This window comes from Mangifera indica, chromosome 16 (assembly GCF_011075055.1).
Source record: "Mangifera indica cultivar Alphonso chromosome 16, CATAS_Mindica_2.1, whole genome shotgun sequence".
Classification (NCBI taxonomy): Eukaryota; Viridiplantae; Streptophyta; class Magnoliopsida; order Sapindales; family Anacardiaceae; genus Mangifera; species Mangifera indica.
The window spans coordinates 8,201,641-8,219,402 of record NC_058152.1 but is presented as its reverse complement, the minus strand read 5'-3'; the positions used below and the strand labels follow the sequence as shown (position 1 = coordinate 8,219,402).

Below are 17,762 nucleotides of genomic sequence, written 5' to 3'. Positions count from 1 at the left end.
GCTGCATTGCCTTGAAGAATATGCACCATTTGGTATCAGAGCCTAGGTTGTTTGTGTGATTTTTTGAGTGATTTCTATCTCCCGGAGCTACTGTTCACCTCCCGGAAAATACTGTTCACAGAACCTTATTTTGCCTTAAACACAAACCTTCCTTAACCTAAACACTTACCAATACTCACCCCAACCCTTAAACACTTATAACCATTAACCTTTACCTACTAGCCAGTACCACAAATGTCCCATAAAAGAACTTCATCCTCATCCTTGGGAATTTGCCCACATGGCATTAAAAGAAGAGGTCAAAGGAGAACTTAAGGCCATTAAGGACCAAATGAATCAAATGATGCAAATGATGAGGGACTTGACCCTCACTCAAAGTCGGGCACCCTTATCACAGCCCCAAACTTCAACACAAAGCCCAATACCCCCTCCTCCACCTCACCCAACCCAACTACATCAACCAAGAAGACATATTAGACCTTTCCCTCCTCCTAGACATCATAGGGAGGAATTGATGTTTCATGATTATTCAAGTGAGGAAGAACAAGAGAGGCCACCTAGGAGAGAAAAGGATGATGATAGGGGTTTAAGGATTGAAATTCTGGAATTCGAAGGGAGCATGAGTCCGGATGATTTTGTTGATTGGTTACATGCTATAGAGAGAGTTTTTGAATATAAAGGCTATTCGGATGAGAAGAAATGTAAACTTGCCATCTTGAAATTCAAGGATTATGCATCCTTGTGGTGGGAAAATCTTAAGAAGCAAAGGGAAAGGGATGGTAAAGAAAGAGTGAGATCTTGGGAGAAACTAAAGAAGCAAAAGAAGGCCATGAAGTCTACGGTTGCCAAGCCATTTACCAAGGGGACTTCATTCTACAAAAGTCCTCCTTTCAACAAGGGAACCACCTTTCAAAAGGGTTCCCCATCCAACTAAAAGGCTGTCGAAATCACTTCCAAGGAGAAAGGGAAAGAAAAGGTGGTAGAACCTAGCAAGAACAAACCAATTATGGGAAGACTTGATCTCTGGAAGAAAGTATAGATCCCTAAAAAAACCCGGGTAGCTACCAAAGAGAGAGAAAATGCTCTCCCTTCTCTCTAGGATCTCTACCACCTTTTGTTAATTTTCAATCTGCCACCTTCTTCCTCCACTGGTTGGTGTCCCTTCCGGCACAACCTCCAGCCCGGAGACCCCTTGGTCACCGGTTTTCCTCCTTTCATGGCAGTCCTCTCCTTGCTTCCACCCTCTCGGTTTTTGTTTTCCTAATCTAGTTGTAGTCTCTTCTGTTTTGTGTCCTTGCATTTAGTTTTCAGTTTCGGTCCAGCTTGTTCTTATCATTTCTATTCTATTTGCATCTTCTGGTTGTTTATCTTGGTCCTCCGAAATTTCTTTGTTCATCCTCTTGGCGGTTTACTCATTTTCAGTGTTCAAATTCAAAATTTCAGCTTTCTCTTTCCTCTGTGGTGTTTCTTTCCTTTTTGGTGTTTACAGCAGTCCTTCTTTCTTGTTTCAGAGTGGTCTTTGCCATTTTTGGTGAATTTAGACTGCTGTGCTTTCTTCTTGTCTCCCATTGGCTGTCAAAGTTATGTCTAAAAAGGAAAGCTCCTTACCCTCTCACGTTTCCTCTTGCTTGAACCACCATGAGAGCCTTTCTCACATGTCTAGTAATGCTTCTGAAAATTCCTCTTTTCCCTCCTTAAAAGAGTCTTGCGTTAAAGGTTCTGCTCCTGTGCTCTCCCCCTCCAAGCCTTCTGAACCGTCTATTCCGGCATCCACCTCCCCAGCTCCGGTGAATGATGGTAAACGCCCTTGGAATGTTCTATTCAAGGCGAAACAAAATTCCAACCTTAAGCTGGAATACTTTCCTCCCTCGGATAGCATGGATGGAGGGAAATACTCCATTTCTCCTCCCCTGAAGTTGCGGATGATGGTGCAAAGAGATGGGAGAGGTGTGCTATTGGTTTTTTCATTGGAAGAAGAATGTCGTTCCTCCTTGTGAAAAGGTATGCTTTCCGTCATTGGTCCAACTTTGGGCTTATTGACTTTATATCTACTGGAATGGGAGTTTATCTCCTGAAATTCAAGGATGAGGAAGGTATGTTGAAAGTTCTGGAAGAGGAATCATGGATGATAGGTGGGCAGCCCCTTTTTGTAAGAAGATGGGAAAAGAACCTCTCAATGGTGGCGGAAAACATAAAAAAGATTGCGGTATGGATAAAATTTTATGGTGTTCCCCTGGAATATTGGAGCTTAAAGGGTTTTAGCCATATTGCAAGTGTCCTAGGCCGACCCCTCTATGTCGATTCTGTCACGGAGGAAGGTAGTAGATTGGAGTATGCCCGTATTTGTGTGGAGATCAATGTAAACCATGATTTCCCGGAGAAGTTGGAGCTTGTGCTTCCATCAAAAGAAAGAGTTGAAATTCGGCTGGAGTATGCATGGAAACCTGTCAAATGCAGCTTGTGTAATATATTTGGCCATGGAAATGAAGAGTGTAAAAGGAGAAGTGAAAGAGGAGAAGCTGGAAGAGGAAAACATGTTTCACATAAAGGAAAAAAGGTGAATAACATGGAGGAGGCTTCGGATACAAAAGTGGGGATGGTTACTTCTGAAATTCAGCATACGGCTAGGAACAGCAAGGGGAATGGGCGACTAAACTTAATATTCCCTAGTAATGTGAAGGAGGGAAAGGAAACTCTTGTCAATAGTATGGGGATTATGAATAAAAACAAGTTTGCTGCCTTAGCAAGTAATGAAAACATGGTGACTAATGAAACTCAAACCGAAGGGGAGAATACATTGGTAGATAAAACATATGAGGAGTTAGGCCCTTCAAATAGAGTGGAATCTGTTAGTGGTGCCTCTTCTAGCACTATGACACCAATTGTGGCCGAACTTTCAAAGGTGGAAAAGGTGGGGGGAATTCTCTCTAAAGAGGGTAATTCAGACCTGGAACATTGTGAATCTCCAGCAATTAGTCACTTTGGAGGCAAAATTATGGTTGATGAGGTGGATTTCATAAGGGAGAAAGGTGATACTCTTAGCAAAACTCAACGGAGGAGATTAATGAAGCAAAAGCGAAGTGCTTCCCCCATCAATTCCATCAAATGACCAATATAGCCTGCTAGAATATTAGGGGCCTTAATGCTCCTATTAAGCAAAAGGAGGTTAGTAGATTTATTTTGCAAAATAAGATTGATGTTATGTCCATCCTTGAAACAAAAGTTCGAAGTACAAATATCAATAGAGTGTGTTCTAGCATTTGGGAAGGTTGGGAGCATTGTAGTAATGTGAGTAATGGTTCTATAGGCAGAATTTTGATTGGTTGGAATAAAGCTACTATTAGACTTAATGTTATTGCGGAAGATAGCCAATATATGGCCTATGGCAAACTCTTGTCACCTTATGGAAATAAAGGATAATCTCCCTTGCTGCCCCATTGGTGGAGAGGACTCATTAATTTGGTCCCCCAAATCTAGCGGCATTTTCTCCATCAAATCGGCTTGGGAGGTTATTCGGGTTAGGAAGGAGAAGGTTTCTTGGCACAAGCTTGTATGGTTTAAAAGGCACTTTCTAAGACACTCCTTTATAGTTTGGTTGGGTATTAAAGGTAAAATTATGACAAAGGATAAATTATTGAGATATGGTGTTATAACTCACAATTCGTGCCCTTTGTGCAATGAGGAGTCGGAATGCATGGATCATCTCTTCTTTAGGTGTGTATTTAGTGCCCAAATCTGGAATGAAGTGCTACACCTTTGTAATCAACACTTCAATCTCATGCCGTGGACCAATTTGATTGAGGAATTGGCTAGCAATTGGAAGGAAGACAATTTCAAGAATATTGTGAATAAGGTGTGTTTTGGTGCAACCATTTATCACATTTGGAAGGCTAGGAATGATATTTGTTTTGGAAGAGGAGGTGTGCCAAAGGAGAGAGTCATAATTCTTATTAAAGATTGTGTTAGAGTAAGGACAAGTTGTTTGAAGAGAGTGATTAAGTCTAGTGAGAATGTGTCAATTGCAAATAATTGGGGTGTCTCTAATTCAATATTTGAGTAGGCAAAGTATGGTGTTTTCATTTTGTGATTGTTTGTGAGTTGTATGCTTGGATCAATGAGATCCTTTGTTTGTTTTTGAGATTTCGTTTTTTTTTGTGATGGCATGACCTAGGGCATGTCCTAGGAATGCTTGTGTAAAGCTTAGCTAGGGGTTTGTCCTAGATAAGCATTTGTATATTCTTTATTTGGTATAAATTCATTATTACTTACCAAAAAAAAAAAGATAGCCAATATATGCATTGTGATGTAAAGCTTGTAAAGGAGAACTCTAGCATTGGCTTGACAATAGTCTATGGCAGCAATAATCCTATGGAGAGGAAGGTTCTTTGGCGTAATCTCATAAATCTAGCCCATATGATGCAAAATTCACCTTGGATCATAATGGGAGATTTCAACACCATCAAACACCCACTAGAAAAGATTGGGGGGGCTGCTTGGGGAAATTCCTACTGTGAGGACCTTAGTAATTGTATGAGAGATGCTGAATTGGATGATCTAAGGTACATGGGTCATCTCCTAACTTGGAGCAATTGTAGTGAAGGAGGGAGAAGGATTGCATGCAAACTTGATAGGGCTCTTATCAATGATTCTTGGAAAGATATATTCCCTAATGCCATGGCCCAATTCTTCAACCCCTCCATTTCCGATCATTCTCCATGTTTGGTGAGAATTGGTGCCATTGAGGATAGTAGGAAAGTTCCATTCAAATTCTACAATATGTGGACTCACCATGAAAACTTTCTCAATGTTGTTGCTGAAGTTTGGAACCAAGAAGCACAAGGCAGCCCCATGTTCAATGTGACAAGCAAACTTAAAAAACTGAAAATTGAATTAAGGAAGTTCAATAAGGAGCATTTTGGTCACATATCCGAAAGAGTTTTAGAAGCTAGAAAGCAACTTGAAAATGTCCAAGAGCTTCTCCGGAGAAACCCCTTGGATGAGGATCTTGCTAGGGAGGAAAAAATAAGTCTAGAATGCTATAGATCCATCTCTTTAGCTGAGGAATCTTTGGCTAGACAAAAATCAAGAGTCCATTGGCTTAAGGAAGGTGATCAAAACACTAAATATTTCTTCAAAAGCATTAAAGGCAGAAGAAATAGAAACTCTATCTATGGGATCCAAAGGGAGAATGGCACCTTTGTTTATGGCATGGAGGAGGTGAAGGCGGAATTTGTAGATCACTTCAAATCTTTCCTAAATGTAAAGGAGCATTCAAATGTGAACCTTGAGCAGCTCAAAAAGGTAGTCAAATTCCGGCTTGGTGATGAGGAAAAAGGAATGCTTATCAAAGAAGTTTCAGCGGAGGAAATCAAAGAAACCATCTTTGCCATGGATAATAACAAGGCTCCGGGTCCGGATGGATATGGTGCATGTTTTTTCAAGTCGGCATGGAACATCATTGGTGATGATATTATAAGGGCCATCAAACTCTTCTTCAAAACAGGCCACCTTTTAAAAGAGGTAAATTGCACTATTCTTGCTCTTGTTCCTAAAGTTGCTAACCCTACTTTTTGCAAGGATTTCAGACCTATTGCTTGCTGCAATACAATGTACAAATGCATCACTAAAATCATGGCAAACCACCTCAAGGTCCTTCTTCCGCAGTTCATAAACAAAGCTCAAGGAGCCTTTGTGGGAGGCCGTAGCATTGGTGAAAACATCCTTCTATGCCAAGAGCTTATGCAAGGATACCATAAGGACACTCTTGAAAAGAAATGTGCCATAAAGATTGATATTATGAAAGCTTATGACTCTTTGAATTGGGATTTCTTATTTGCTGCTCTTAATACCATTGACATACCGCAAACTTTCATAACTTGGATAAGGAGTTGCATCACTAGTCCTAAGTTTTCAGTGGGCTTAAATGGTGAACTTGTGGGCTTCTTCAAAAGTACTAGGGGGCTAAGGCAAGGGGATCCGCTCTCTCCTCACCTTTTTGTCATTGCTATGGAGGTGCTCTCTTGCATGCTTAGTGACCTAAAGGAGAATGCTTAGTTTAGCCATCATTGGAAGTGCAAAAAGAATAATATCACCCACTTATGTTTTGCGGATGATCTCATGATTTTTTGTAGGGCGGATGTCTATTCCATATCCCTTATAAAAGAGGTATTAGATTGCTTCCACTCTTGGTCCGGGCTAAAATCAAATCTGTCCAAGAGCAATATTTACCTATCGGGAGTCAATAATGCTGAAGCGGAACACCTAAAATCAATCCTTGGCATTGATTTTGGCTCTCTCCCTTTTAAATACCTTGGTGTCCCTATGATCTCTTCAAAACTAAGGATTGATGATTGCAAACCCCTTATTGATAAGATTGTGGCAAGGATCTCTTCTTGGAAAAGCAAGTTCCTTTCTTATGCTGGAAGACTTATCCTTATCAAGGCTATCCTCTTTAGCATCCAAGTATATTGGTCTTCTACTTTTATCCTCCCTGCAAAGGTGCATAAGGTAATTGATAGCTACCTTAGAAATTTCCTTTGGAGTGGAGACATATCCTGTAGCAAGAAGGCAAAAGTTGCTTGGGATGACATTTGTCTCCCAAAGGAGGAAGGAGGATTGGGCATTATGAAAAGCAAATCTTGGAACAAGGCTGCCATGATGAAGCATATATGGAAGCTCCTTCAAAATGCTGGAACTTCCTTATGGGCCGATTGGATCTATGACAATCACTTGAGAAATAAAAGCTTTTGGGGGATTAATTCAAGTAGCAATTGTTCTTGGGTTTGGAGGAAATTGCTTTCTCTAAGGGAAAGCATCAAGGGAAAAATCAAAAGAATTGTAGGTAATGGGCAGAATACTCACCTTTGGTATGACAATTGGCACCCTCTAGGCCCTCTCATAGACAAATATGGCCATAGAGTGGTATATGATTCAAGACTTCCGTTGTATTGTAAAGTAAAGGAGGTGATTGAAGAAGAAGCATGGAAGTGGCCTTTGACAAATTCCACAGCTCTTTTGGAACTAAAAAATACCATCATTCCTCCTCCTTCTCATGGTGATGATATCCTTTGGTGGAAACCAAGCTCCAATGGTTTATTCTCCATCAAATCGGCTTGGAATAGCATTAGAGGATCCAAAGCCAAAGTGCCATGGTATAGTATCATTTGGTTCAAAAGACATTTCCCAAGGCACTCATTCATCGCATGGATGGGGATCAAGGGTGGTATGAAGACCAAAGATAAGCTTTATGACCTCGGCATCATTCCAAGCAATATGTGTGGTCTTTGCAATGGGGATCCGGAAAGCATGGATCATCTCTTTTTCAAATGCCCTTATTCTGCCGCCATTTGGAGTCATTTTGCTAATCTTTGCTGGTTTGATATTCCCCCCCTTCCTTGGGGCACTCTTGTTCTCTACTATGCCGACAAATGGAAGGGAGATAAACTTCTACACATCATTTGTAAGCTTTGCTTTGGTGCCACTTTATACTACATATGGGTTGAACGCAACAATGTATACTTTGGTAGGAACAAATCTCCGCAAGAAAGGATCATTGCCGCCATCAAGGATTGTGTGAAAGCTAGAACATTGTCCTTATCAAACATTCAAAGATCTTCCGTAAATGACTCCATTGCATTGATATGGGACTTGCCGAGATCCATATTTTGTTAACTTGCTGATTTCCGGATATTGGAATTGTAATGTCTTGTTTTCTTATAGCTAGTTTTATGCTTATGTGATTTCGTATGACTTGTAGTTTTGGTTGTTTGCTTTCCTTATCCGTAGCTTTGAGTTTTTGGTTGTACTTAGCTTGAGCCTATTTGCTTCTTGTTTGTACTCTTGTGTTACTTGCATGATTGTTGGCATAACCTGGGGGCATGTCCTAGGTATGCTTGTGTTAGGTTTAATCTAGGGACATTGTCCTAGATAAACCAATATGTACATTTTGTCTTTGGTATAAAAATCATTAATTACTTACCAAAAAAAAAAAAAGACTTGATCTCTCCAATAAAAAGTGCTTCAAATGCCAAGGCTATGGACACTTCCAAGCCAAATGCCCAAATAGAAGAACTTTGTCATTGATGGAGATTCAAGCTATTGAAGAATCTCTTCAAGAAGATGAAGAAAATGTAGATTATGGCCATGAAGATGGAGTTGCCGAAGAAGAAGAAGAGGAGGTCATATAAAGGGCTGATGAAGGAGAGATGTTAGTGATTAGAAGAGCATTGCATTCTAAGTCCTTTCCACATGAGGAACAAAGGCTCCAAATTTTCTAATCAAGATGCACCATTGGAGGTAAGGTGTGTTCTTTGATTATAGATAGTGGAAGTTGTGCAAATGTGGCTTCATCTATATTAGTGGAGAAACTTGGATTGTCTACCATACCTCATCCTCAACCATATAAGCTCCAATGGTTGAGCAATGAGACCAGCCTCCAAGTAGCCAAACAAGTACTTGTTTCCTTCTCCATTGGCAAGCATTACTAAGATAAGATTGTGTGTGATGTAGTTCCCATGGATGCATGCCATTTGTTGCTAGGGAGACCTTAGCAATTTGATAGAGAAGTAACTCATAATGGTGAAAAGAACACTTATTCCTTCAAATTCAAGGGGAAGACCATTACTTTGCTATCTCTTAGTCCCCAAGAAGCTAACAAGGCTATCAAAGGGAAAGAAGCTAAAAGGGAGAGTATGTATATGAATGGGCAGCAAGTAGAAAGGGCTCTTTTAAGTTTGCAACCTATCTTTGCATTACTTATACTTGAAGGGGAGCTCAAACATGAGAAGAAAGAAGCCCATCCCTTAGTTCAATCTCTCTTGGCTGAATTTGAAGATGTGTTCCCATTAGAGCTTCCATCCGGCCTCCCTCCTTTAAGAGGCATTGAGCATCAAATTGACTTGGTTCCAGGTGCACCATTGCCTAATAAGCCAGCCTATAGATGCAATCCCATGGAGACTAAAGAGTTGCAAAGGCAAGTGGAAGAATTGATTGAAAAGGGCTTTGTAAAGCCTAGCATGAGTCCATGTTCCGTTCCAGCCTTACTTGTTCCTAAGAAAGATGGCTCATATAGGATGTGTGTGGATGGTAGAGCCATTAACAATATAACCATCAAGTATAGGTATCCCATCCCTAGACTTAATGACATGCTTGATGAGTTACATGGTGCTTGTGTCTTCTCCAAAATTGATCTAAGGAGTGGCTACCATCAAATAAGGATGAAAGAAGGCGATGAATGGAAGACAGCCTTCAAGACTAAAGGAGGCTTATATGAATGGTTGGTTATGCCCTTTGGCCTTTCAAATGCTCCAAGCACTTTCATGAGGCTTATGAATGAGGTACTCAAACCTTACATTGGTGCATTTGTTATTGTTTATTTTGATGACATATTAGTATATAGCAAAACTCTTGATGATCATGTCTTGCATTTGAGAAGTGTTTTTGATGTGCTGAGGAAAAATAAGTTATATGCAAAAGAAGAGAAGTGTGAATTCTTTGTAGACCAAGTTGTGTTCCTTGGATAGGTAGTTTCTAAGGATGACATTCAAGTAGATCAATCCAAGGTAGATGCCATTAAAACTTGGCCCCAACCAAAGACTCTCACTGAAGTTAGGAGCTTCCACGGCCTTGCTTCTTTTTATAGGCGTTTTGTGCCTAATTTTAGCACTCTCATGGCTCCCATCACTGAATGTATGAAGAAAAATGGGTTTGAATGGTCCACGGTAGACTCCAAAGCATTTGAAGAGGTTAAAAAGAAGTTATGTGAAACCCTCATTCTACCTGATTTTGATGAGGTATTTGAAGTGGAATGTGATGCAAGTGGAGTTGGCATTGGGGCAGTCCTAACTCAAGCCAAAAGGCCCATTGCTTACTTTAGTGAGAAGCTCAATGAGTCCAAGAGAAGATACTCCACCTATAACAAAGAATTCTATGCAATTGTTGGAGCCCTTGATCATTGGAGTCATTACCTAAGGCCTAAACAATTTGTGCTTCATTCCGATCACCAAGCCTTAAAGTTTCTTAGTAGCCAACATAAGATAAGTTCAAGGCATGTTAAATGGGTAGAATTCCTTCAGTCTTTCTCCTTTGTTTCAGCATATAAACAAGGTTCTTCCAATGTAGTTGTCGATGCTCTTTCAAGAAGGCATTACTTGTTATCCGTTCTTAATGCAAGAGTTCTAGGTTTCCAGCTTATGAGACAATATTACACTGAAGATGATAAGCTTTGGGAGATCATGAAGAAGTGTTCTAGAGGGGCATATGAAGACTATTCTGTCCATAATGGTTTTCTTTTCAAAGGAGCTAAATTATGCATCCCTAAGAGCTCTTTTAGGGAACTTCTCATTAGGGAGACACATGGTGGTGGATTAGCAGGTCATTTTGGCATAAATAAGACCTTAGACATGCTTAAAGAGCATTTCTATTGGCCTAAGATGGTGAGTGACATCCAAGCCATTATTGCAAGGTGTGGCACATGTCAAAGGTCCAAGTCTCATTTCAAACCTGGTCTTTACATGCCTTTACCTATTCCGGAGCAGCCATGGGAGGATCTTAGCATGAATTTTAATGTGGCTCTTCCAAGAACTCAAAGGGGAAAGGATGCTATAATGGTGGTAGTAGATAGATTCTCTAAAATGGTCCACTTCATCCCTCGTTCCAAGACTGAAGATGCTAGCAAGGTGGCTGAATTGTTCTTCAAGCAAGTGGTGAAGCTACATGGAATTCCAAGAACCATAGTTTCGGATCGAGACACCAAGTTCTTGAGCCACTTTTGGAGGACATTATGAAGCAAAATGGGAACCAAGCTCATGTTTAGCACCTCTCATCACCCTCAAACTGATGGTCAAACCAAAGTAACTAATAGGACTTTGGGAACAATCTTGAGGACTTTGGTTAACAAGCACTTAAGGGATTGGGACTTAAAGATTGCTCAAGCTGAATTTTCCTACAATAAGAGTCCAAGCGCAACAACCGATCACTCTCCGTTTGAGGTAGTCTATGGCCTTAATCCCTTAACTCCTTTGGATCTAACTTCCTTACCTCTTGATGTGCAAGTTCACAAGGATGCCAAGGAGAAAGCTGCTACCATGAAGAAGCTCCATGAAACCATCAAATGTCAAATCATGAAGGCCAATGAAGCTCACAAGAGGAAGATCAACAAGCATAGGAAGCCATCCATTTTCAAACCGAGTGACTTGGTTTGGGTGCTTTTGAGAAAAGAGAGATTTCCAAGCAAAAGGAGGAGTAAGCTAGCTCCAAGGGCTGATGGACCATTTGAAGTGCTTGAGAGGGTGAATGACAATGCATACAAGGTGAATCTTTCGGATGAAATGGGAGGAGTCTTGGCCACCTTCAACATTGGAGATCTTTCACCATACATGGAGGATAGCCACCGTGAGGACTTGAGGGCAAGTCCTTCCCAACCCAGGTATTTTCGGCTACCTCTCCAACCCTAGCTTCCAAGTCTCTATCAAATCTCCATTTGGCTCAAGCCACCATTGAGAATGAAGAATTAGCTCCATGCAAGCCCAAAGATTCATTGCTTTTTCCACCTTGGCTCAACTTTACTTTTGGGTGCAATCTCATTACTTGCATCCAAGGCCTTAATGAAACAGAAACTTAAATGAGTCCAAGAAGCCAACTACAAGCCCACTTGAAGCCCAAGTAGATGAGGCAGCCCTCCATCACTTAAATGGAGCCCAAGATGCCATGAAGCCCATTTAGTTGGATTGCAACTAAAAGGGAAGCAAGTAACTTTAGTTGGTGGACATAGTTCCACCTTTTAGGGAAAAGTTGTTCCCTTTTGTTGTTTTCTTCAATTAATATGGTATGGCCTTAGTATTGAATGAATGGTTAAGCTTAAATGAAGGGAAAAGCTTCCATGTCAAATTAATGCCCAATTTTTGCCACCACTTGCTCTTGTATATGAAAGTGGATTTTCACTTGTAAAGGCCTAGACTTCTTTGATAATGAAATATTCAAGTAAAGCTTTGTAGCTTTTCTTTAGTTGCTTTTTCCTTTATCCAATTCATCTTGGAGGAAGAATTGGTGGTGGAAGACCCCAAGGTTGGTGGAAATTTCCTTTATGCCTTGGTTAACTTTCTTGTTACCCTTGAAATTCAAAGTGTGAATATGTGTTGTATGTCCGGATACTGTTCACAGTGTGTGATTTTGCCATCAAACTTTGAAACAAGTTTTGAATGTCTTGTTGATTGAGTTGTGATTGCTATAATATACCATTAGAAAGCTCTTTGAATACCCTTTCCAATGAACTATAATTTATATGTTTTAGAGGTCATTTGATTGGTTAAATGAGAAGACAAAGTGCTATTGTGCCATATGAACAATAATTTCCAGATTTGAGTTTGTGACTTGCTGCATTGCCTTGAAGAATATGCACCATTTGGTATCAGAGCCTAGGTTGTTTGTGTGATTTTTTGAGTGATTTCTATCTCCCGGAGCTACTGTTCACCTCCCGGAAATTACTGTTCACAGAACCTTATTTTGCCTTAAACACAAACCTTCCTTAACCTAAACACTTACCAATACTCACCCCAACCCTTAAACACTTATAACCATTAACCTTTACCTACTAGCCAGTACCACAAATGTCCCATAAAAGAACTTCATCCTCATCCTTGGGAATTTGCCCACATGGCATTAAAAGAAGAGGTCAAAGGAGAACTTAAGGCCATTAAGGACCAAATGAATCAAATGATGCAAATGATGAGGGACTTGACCCTCACTCAAAGTCGGGCACCCTTATCACAGCCCCAAACTTCAACACAAAGCCCAATACCCCCTCCTCCACCTCACCCAACCCAACTACATCAACCAAGAAGACATATTAGACCTTTCCCTCCTCCTAGACATCATAGGGAGGAATTGATGTTTCATGATTATTCAAGTGAGGAAGAACAAGAGAGGCCACCTAGGAGAGAAAAGGATGATGATAGGGGTTTAAGGATTGAAATTCTGGAATTCGAAGGGAGCATGAGTCCGGATGATTTTGTTGATTGGTTACATGCTATAGAGAGAGTTTTTGAATATAAAGGCTATTCGGATGAGAAGAAATGTAAACTTGCCATCTTGAAATTCAAGGATTATGCATCCTTGTGGTGGGAAAATCTTAAGAAGCAAAGGGAAAGGGATGGTAAAGAAAGAGTGAGATCTTGGGAGAAACTAAAGAAGCAAAAGAAGGCCATGAAGTCTACGGTTGCCAAGCCATTTACCAAGGGGACTTCATTCTACAAAAGTCCTCCTTTCAACAAGGGAACCACCTTTCAAAAGGGTTCCCCATCCAACTAAAAGGCTGTCGAAATCACTTCCAAGGAGAAAGGGAAAGAAAAGGTGGTAGAACCTAGCAAGAACAAACCAATTATGGGAAGACTTGATCTCTCCAATAAAAAGTGCTTCAAATGCCAAGGCTATGGACACTTCCAAGCCAAATGCCCAAATAGAAGAACTTTGTCATTGATGGAGATTCAAGCTATTGAAGAATCTCTTCAAGAAGATGAAGAAAATGTAGATTATGGCCATGAAGATGGAGTTGCCGAAGAAGAAGAAGAGGAGGTCATATAAAGGGCTGATGAAGGAGAGATGTTAGTGATTAGAAGAGCATTGCATTCTAAGTCCTTTCCACATGAGGAACAAAGGCTCCAAATTTTCTAATCAAGATGCACCATTGGAGGTAAGGTGTGTTCTTTGATTATAGATAGTGGAAGTTGTGCAAATGTGGCTTCATCTACATTAGTGGAGAAACTTGGATTGTCTACCATACCTCATCCTCAACCATATAAGCTCCAATGGTTGAGCAATGGGACCAGCCTCCAAGTAGCCAAACAAGTACTTGTTTCCTTCTCCATTGGCAAGCATTACTAAGATGAGATTGTGTGTGATGTAGTTCCCATGGATGCATGCCATTTGTTGCTAGGGAGACCTTAGCAATTTGATAGAGAAGTAACTCATAATGGTGAAAAGAACACTTATTCCTTCAAATTCAAGGGGAAGACCATTACTTTGCTATCTCTTAGTCCCCAAGAAGCTAACAAGGCTATCAAAGGGAAAGAAGCTAAAAGGGAGAGTATGTATATGAATGGGCAGCAAGTAGAAAGGGCTCTTTTAAGTTTGCAACCTATCTTTGCATTACTTATACTTGAAGGGGAGCTCAAACATGAGAAGAAAGAAGCCCATCCCTTAGTTCAATCTCTCTTGGCTGAATTTGAAGATGTGTTCCCATTAGAGCTTCCATCCGGCCTCCCTCCTTTAAGAGGCATTGAGCATCAAATTGACTTGGTTCCAGGTGCACCATTGCCTAATAAGCCAGCCTATAGATGCAATCCCATGGAGACTAAAGAGTTGCAAAGGCAAGTGGAAGAATTGATTGAAAAGGGCTTTGTAAAGCCTAGCATGAGTCCATGTTCCGTTCCAGCCTTACTTGTTCCTAAGAAAGATGGCTCATATAGGATGTGTGTGGATGGTAGAGCCATTAACAATATAACCATCAAGTATAGGTATCCCATCCCTAGACTTAATGACATGCTTGATGAGTTACATGGTGCTTGTGTCTTCTCCAAAATTGATCTAAGGAGTGGCTACCATCAAATAAGGATGAAAGAAGGCGATGAATGGAAGACAGCCTTCAAGACTAAAGGAGGCTTATATGAATGGTTGGTTATGCCCTTTGGCCTTTCAAATGCTCCAAGCACTTTCATGAGGCTTATGAATGAGGTACTCAAACCTTACATTGGTGCATTTGTTGTTGTTTATTTTGATGACATATTAGTATATAGCAAAACTCTTGATGATCATGTCTTGCATTTGAGAAGTGTTTTTGATGTGCTGAGGAAAAATAAGTTATATGCAAAAGAAGAGAAGTGTGAATTCTTTGTAGACCAAGTTGTGTTCCTTGGATAGGTAGTTTCTAAGGATGACATTCAAGTAGATCAATCCAAGGTAGATGCCATTAAAACTTGGCCCCAACCAAAGACTCTCACTGAAGTTAGGAGCTTCCACGGCCTTGCTTCTTTTTATAGGCGTTTTGTGCCTAATTTTAGCACTCTCATGGCTCCCATCACTGAATGTATGAAGAAAAATGGGTTTGAATGGTCCACGGTAGACTCCAAAGCATTTGAAGAGGTTAAAAAGAAGTTATGTGAAACCCTCATTCTACCTGATTTTGATGAGGTATTTGAAGTGGAATGTGATGCAAGTGGAGTTGGCATTGGGGCAGTCCTAACTCAAGCCAAAAGGCCCATTGCTTACTTTAGTGAGAAGCTCAATGAGTCCAAGAGAAGATACTCCACCTATAACAAAGAATTCTATGCAATTGTTGGAGCCCTTGATCATTGGAGTCATTACCTAAGGCCTAAACAATTTGTGCTTCATTCCGATCACCAAGCCTTAAAGTTTCTTAGTAGCCAACATAAGATAAGTTCAAGGCATGTTAAATGGGTAGAATTCCTTCAGTCTTTCTCCTTTGTTTCAGCATATAAACAAGGTTCTTCCAATGTAGTTGTCGATGCTCTTTCAAGAAGGCATTACTTGTTATCCGTTCTTAATGCAAGAGTTCTAGGTTTCCAGCTTATGAGACAATATTACACTGAAGATGATAAGCTTTGGGAGATCATGAAGAAGTGTTCTAGAGGGGCATATGAAGACTATTCTGTCCATAATGGTTTTCTTTTCAAAGGAGCTAAATTATGCATCCCTAAGAGCTCTTTTAGGGAACTTCTCATTAGGGAGACACATGGTGGTGGATTAGCAGGTCATTTTGGCATAAATAAGACCTTAGACATGCTTAAAGAGCATTTCTATTGGCCTAAGATGGTGAGTGACATCCAAGCCATTATTGCAAGGTGTGGCACATGTCAAAGGTCCAAGTCTCATTTCAAACCTGGTCTTTACATGCCTTTACCTATTCCGGAGCAGCCATGGGAGGATCTTAGCATGAATTTTAATGTGGCTCTTCCAAGAACTCAAAGGGGAAAGGATGCTATAATGGTGGTAGTAGATAGATTCTCTAAAATGGTCCACTTCATCCCTCGTTCCAAGACTGAAGATGCTAGCAAGGTGGCTGAATTGTTCTTCAAGCAAGTGGTGAAGCTACATGGAATTCCAAGAACCATAGTTTCGGATCGAGACACCAAGTTCTTGAGCCACTTTTGGAGGACATTATGAAGCAAAATGGGAACCAAGCTCATGTTTAGCACCTCTCATCACCCTCAAACTGATGGTCAAACCAAAGTAACTAATAGGACTTTGGGAACAATCTTGAGGACTTTGGTTAACAAGCACTTAAGGGATTGGGACTTAAAGATTGCTCAAGCTGAATTTTCCTACAATAAGAGTCCAAGCGCAACAACCGATCACTCTCCGTTTGAGGTAGTCTATGGCCTTAATCCCTTAACTCCTTTGGATCTAACTTCCTTACCTCTTGATGTGCAAGTTCACAAGGATGCCAAGGAGAAAGCTGCTACCATGAAGAAGCTCCATGAAACCATCAAATGTCAAATCATGAAGGCCAATGAAGCTCACAAGAGGAAGATCAACAAGCATAGGAAGCCATCCATTTTCAAACCGAGTGACTTGGTTTGGGTGCTTTTGAGAAAAGAGAGATTTCCAAGCAAAAGGAGGAGTAAGCTAGCTCCAAGGGCTGATGGACCATTTGAAGTGCTTGAGAGGGTGAATGACAATGCATACAAGGTGAATCTTTCGGATGAAATGGGAGGAGTCTTGGCCACCTTCAACATTGGAGATCTTTCACCATACATGGAGGATAGCCACCTTGAGGACTTGAGGGCAAGTCCTTCCCAACCCAGGTATTTTCGGCTACCTCTCCAACCCTAGCTTCCAAGTCTCTATCAAATCTCCATTTGGCTCAAGCCACCATTGAGAATGAAGAATTAGCTCCATGCAAGCCCAAAGATTCATTGCTTTTTCCACCTTGGCTCAACTTTACTTTTGGGTGCAATCTCATTACTTGCATCCAAGGCCTTAATGAAACAGAAACTTAAATGAGTCCAAGAAGCCAACTACAAGCCCACTTGAAGCCCAAGTAGATGAGGCAGCCCTCCATCACTTAAATGGAGCCCAAGATGCCATGAAGCCCATTTAGTTGGATTGCAACTAAAAGGGAAGCAAGTAACTTTAGTTGGTGGACATAGTTCCACCTTTTAGGGAAAAGTTGTTCCCTTTTGTTGTTTTCTTCAATTAATATGGTATGGCCTTAGTATTGAATGAATGGTTAAGCTTAAATGAAGGGAAAAGCTTCCATGTCAAATTAATGCCCAATTTTTGCCACCACTTGCTCTTGTATATGAAAGTGGATTTTCACTTGTAAAGGCCTAGACTTCTTTGATAATGAAATATTCAAGTAAAGCTTTGTAGCTTTTCTTTAGTTGCTTTTTCCTTTATCCAATTCATCTTGGAGGAAGAATTGGTGGTGGAAGACCCCAAGGTTGGTGGAAATTTCCTTTATGCCTTGGTTAACTTTCTTGTTACCCTTGAAATTCAAAGTGTGAATATGTGTTGTATGTCCGGATACTGTTCACAGTGTGTGATTTTGCCATCAAACTTTGAAACAAGTTTTGAATGTCTTGTTGATTGAGTTGTGATTGCTATAATATACCATTAGAAAGCTCTTTGAATACCCTTTCCAATGAACTATAATTTATATGTTTTAGAGGTCATTTGATTGGTTAAATGAGAAGACAAAGTGCTATTGTGCCATATGAACAATAATTTCCAGATTTGAGTTTGTGACT

The 17,762-nt window shown here is 40.5% G+C and overlaps 1 protein-coding gene and 1 pseudogene across 1 annotated transcript; both read left to right on the top strand.

The window, feature by feature from the left end:
* The first annotated feature begins 2,056 nt into the window (after positions 1-2,056).
* Positions 2,057-3,109, top strand: LOC123199632. Its single transcript, XM_044614657.1, has one exon. It carries the CDS (start codon positions 2,057-2,059, stop codon positions 3,107-3,109), a length of 1,053 nt encoding a protein of 350 aa, XP_044470592.1.
* A 2,522-nt stretch (positions 3,110-5,631) lies between these two features.
* The window catches only part of LOC123199631, a 45,480-nt pseudogene continuing 33,349 nt past the window's right edge, over positions 5,632-17,762 (top strand).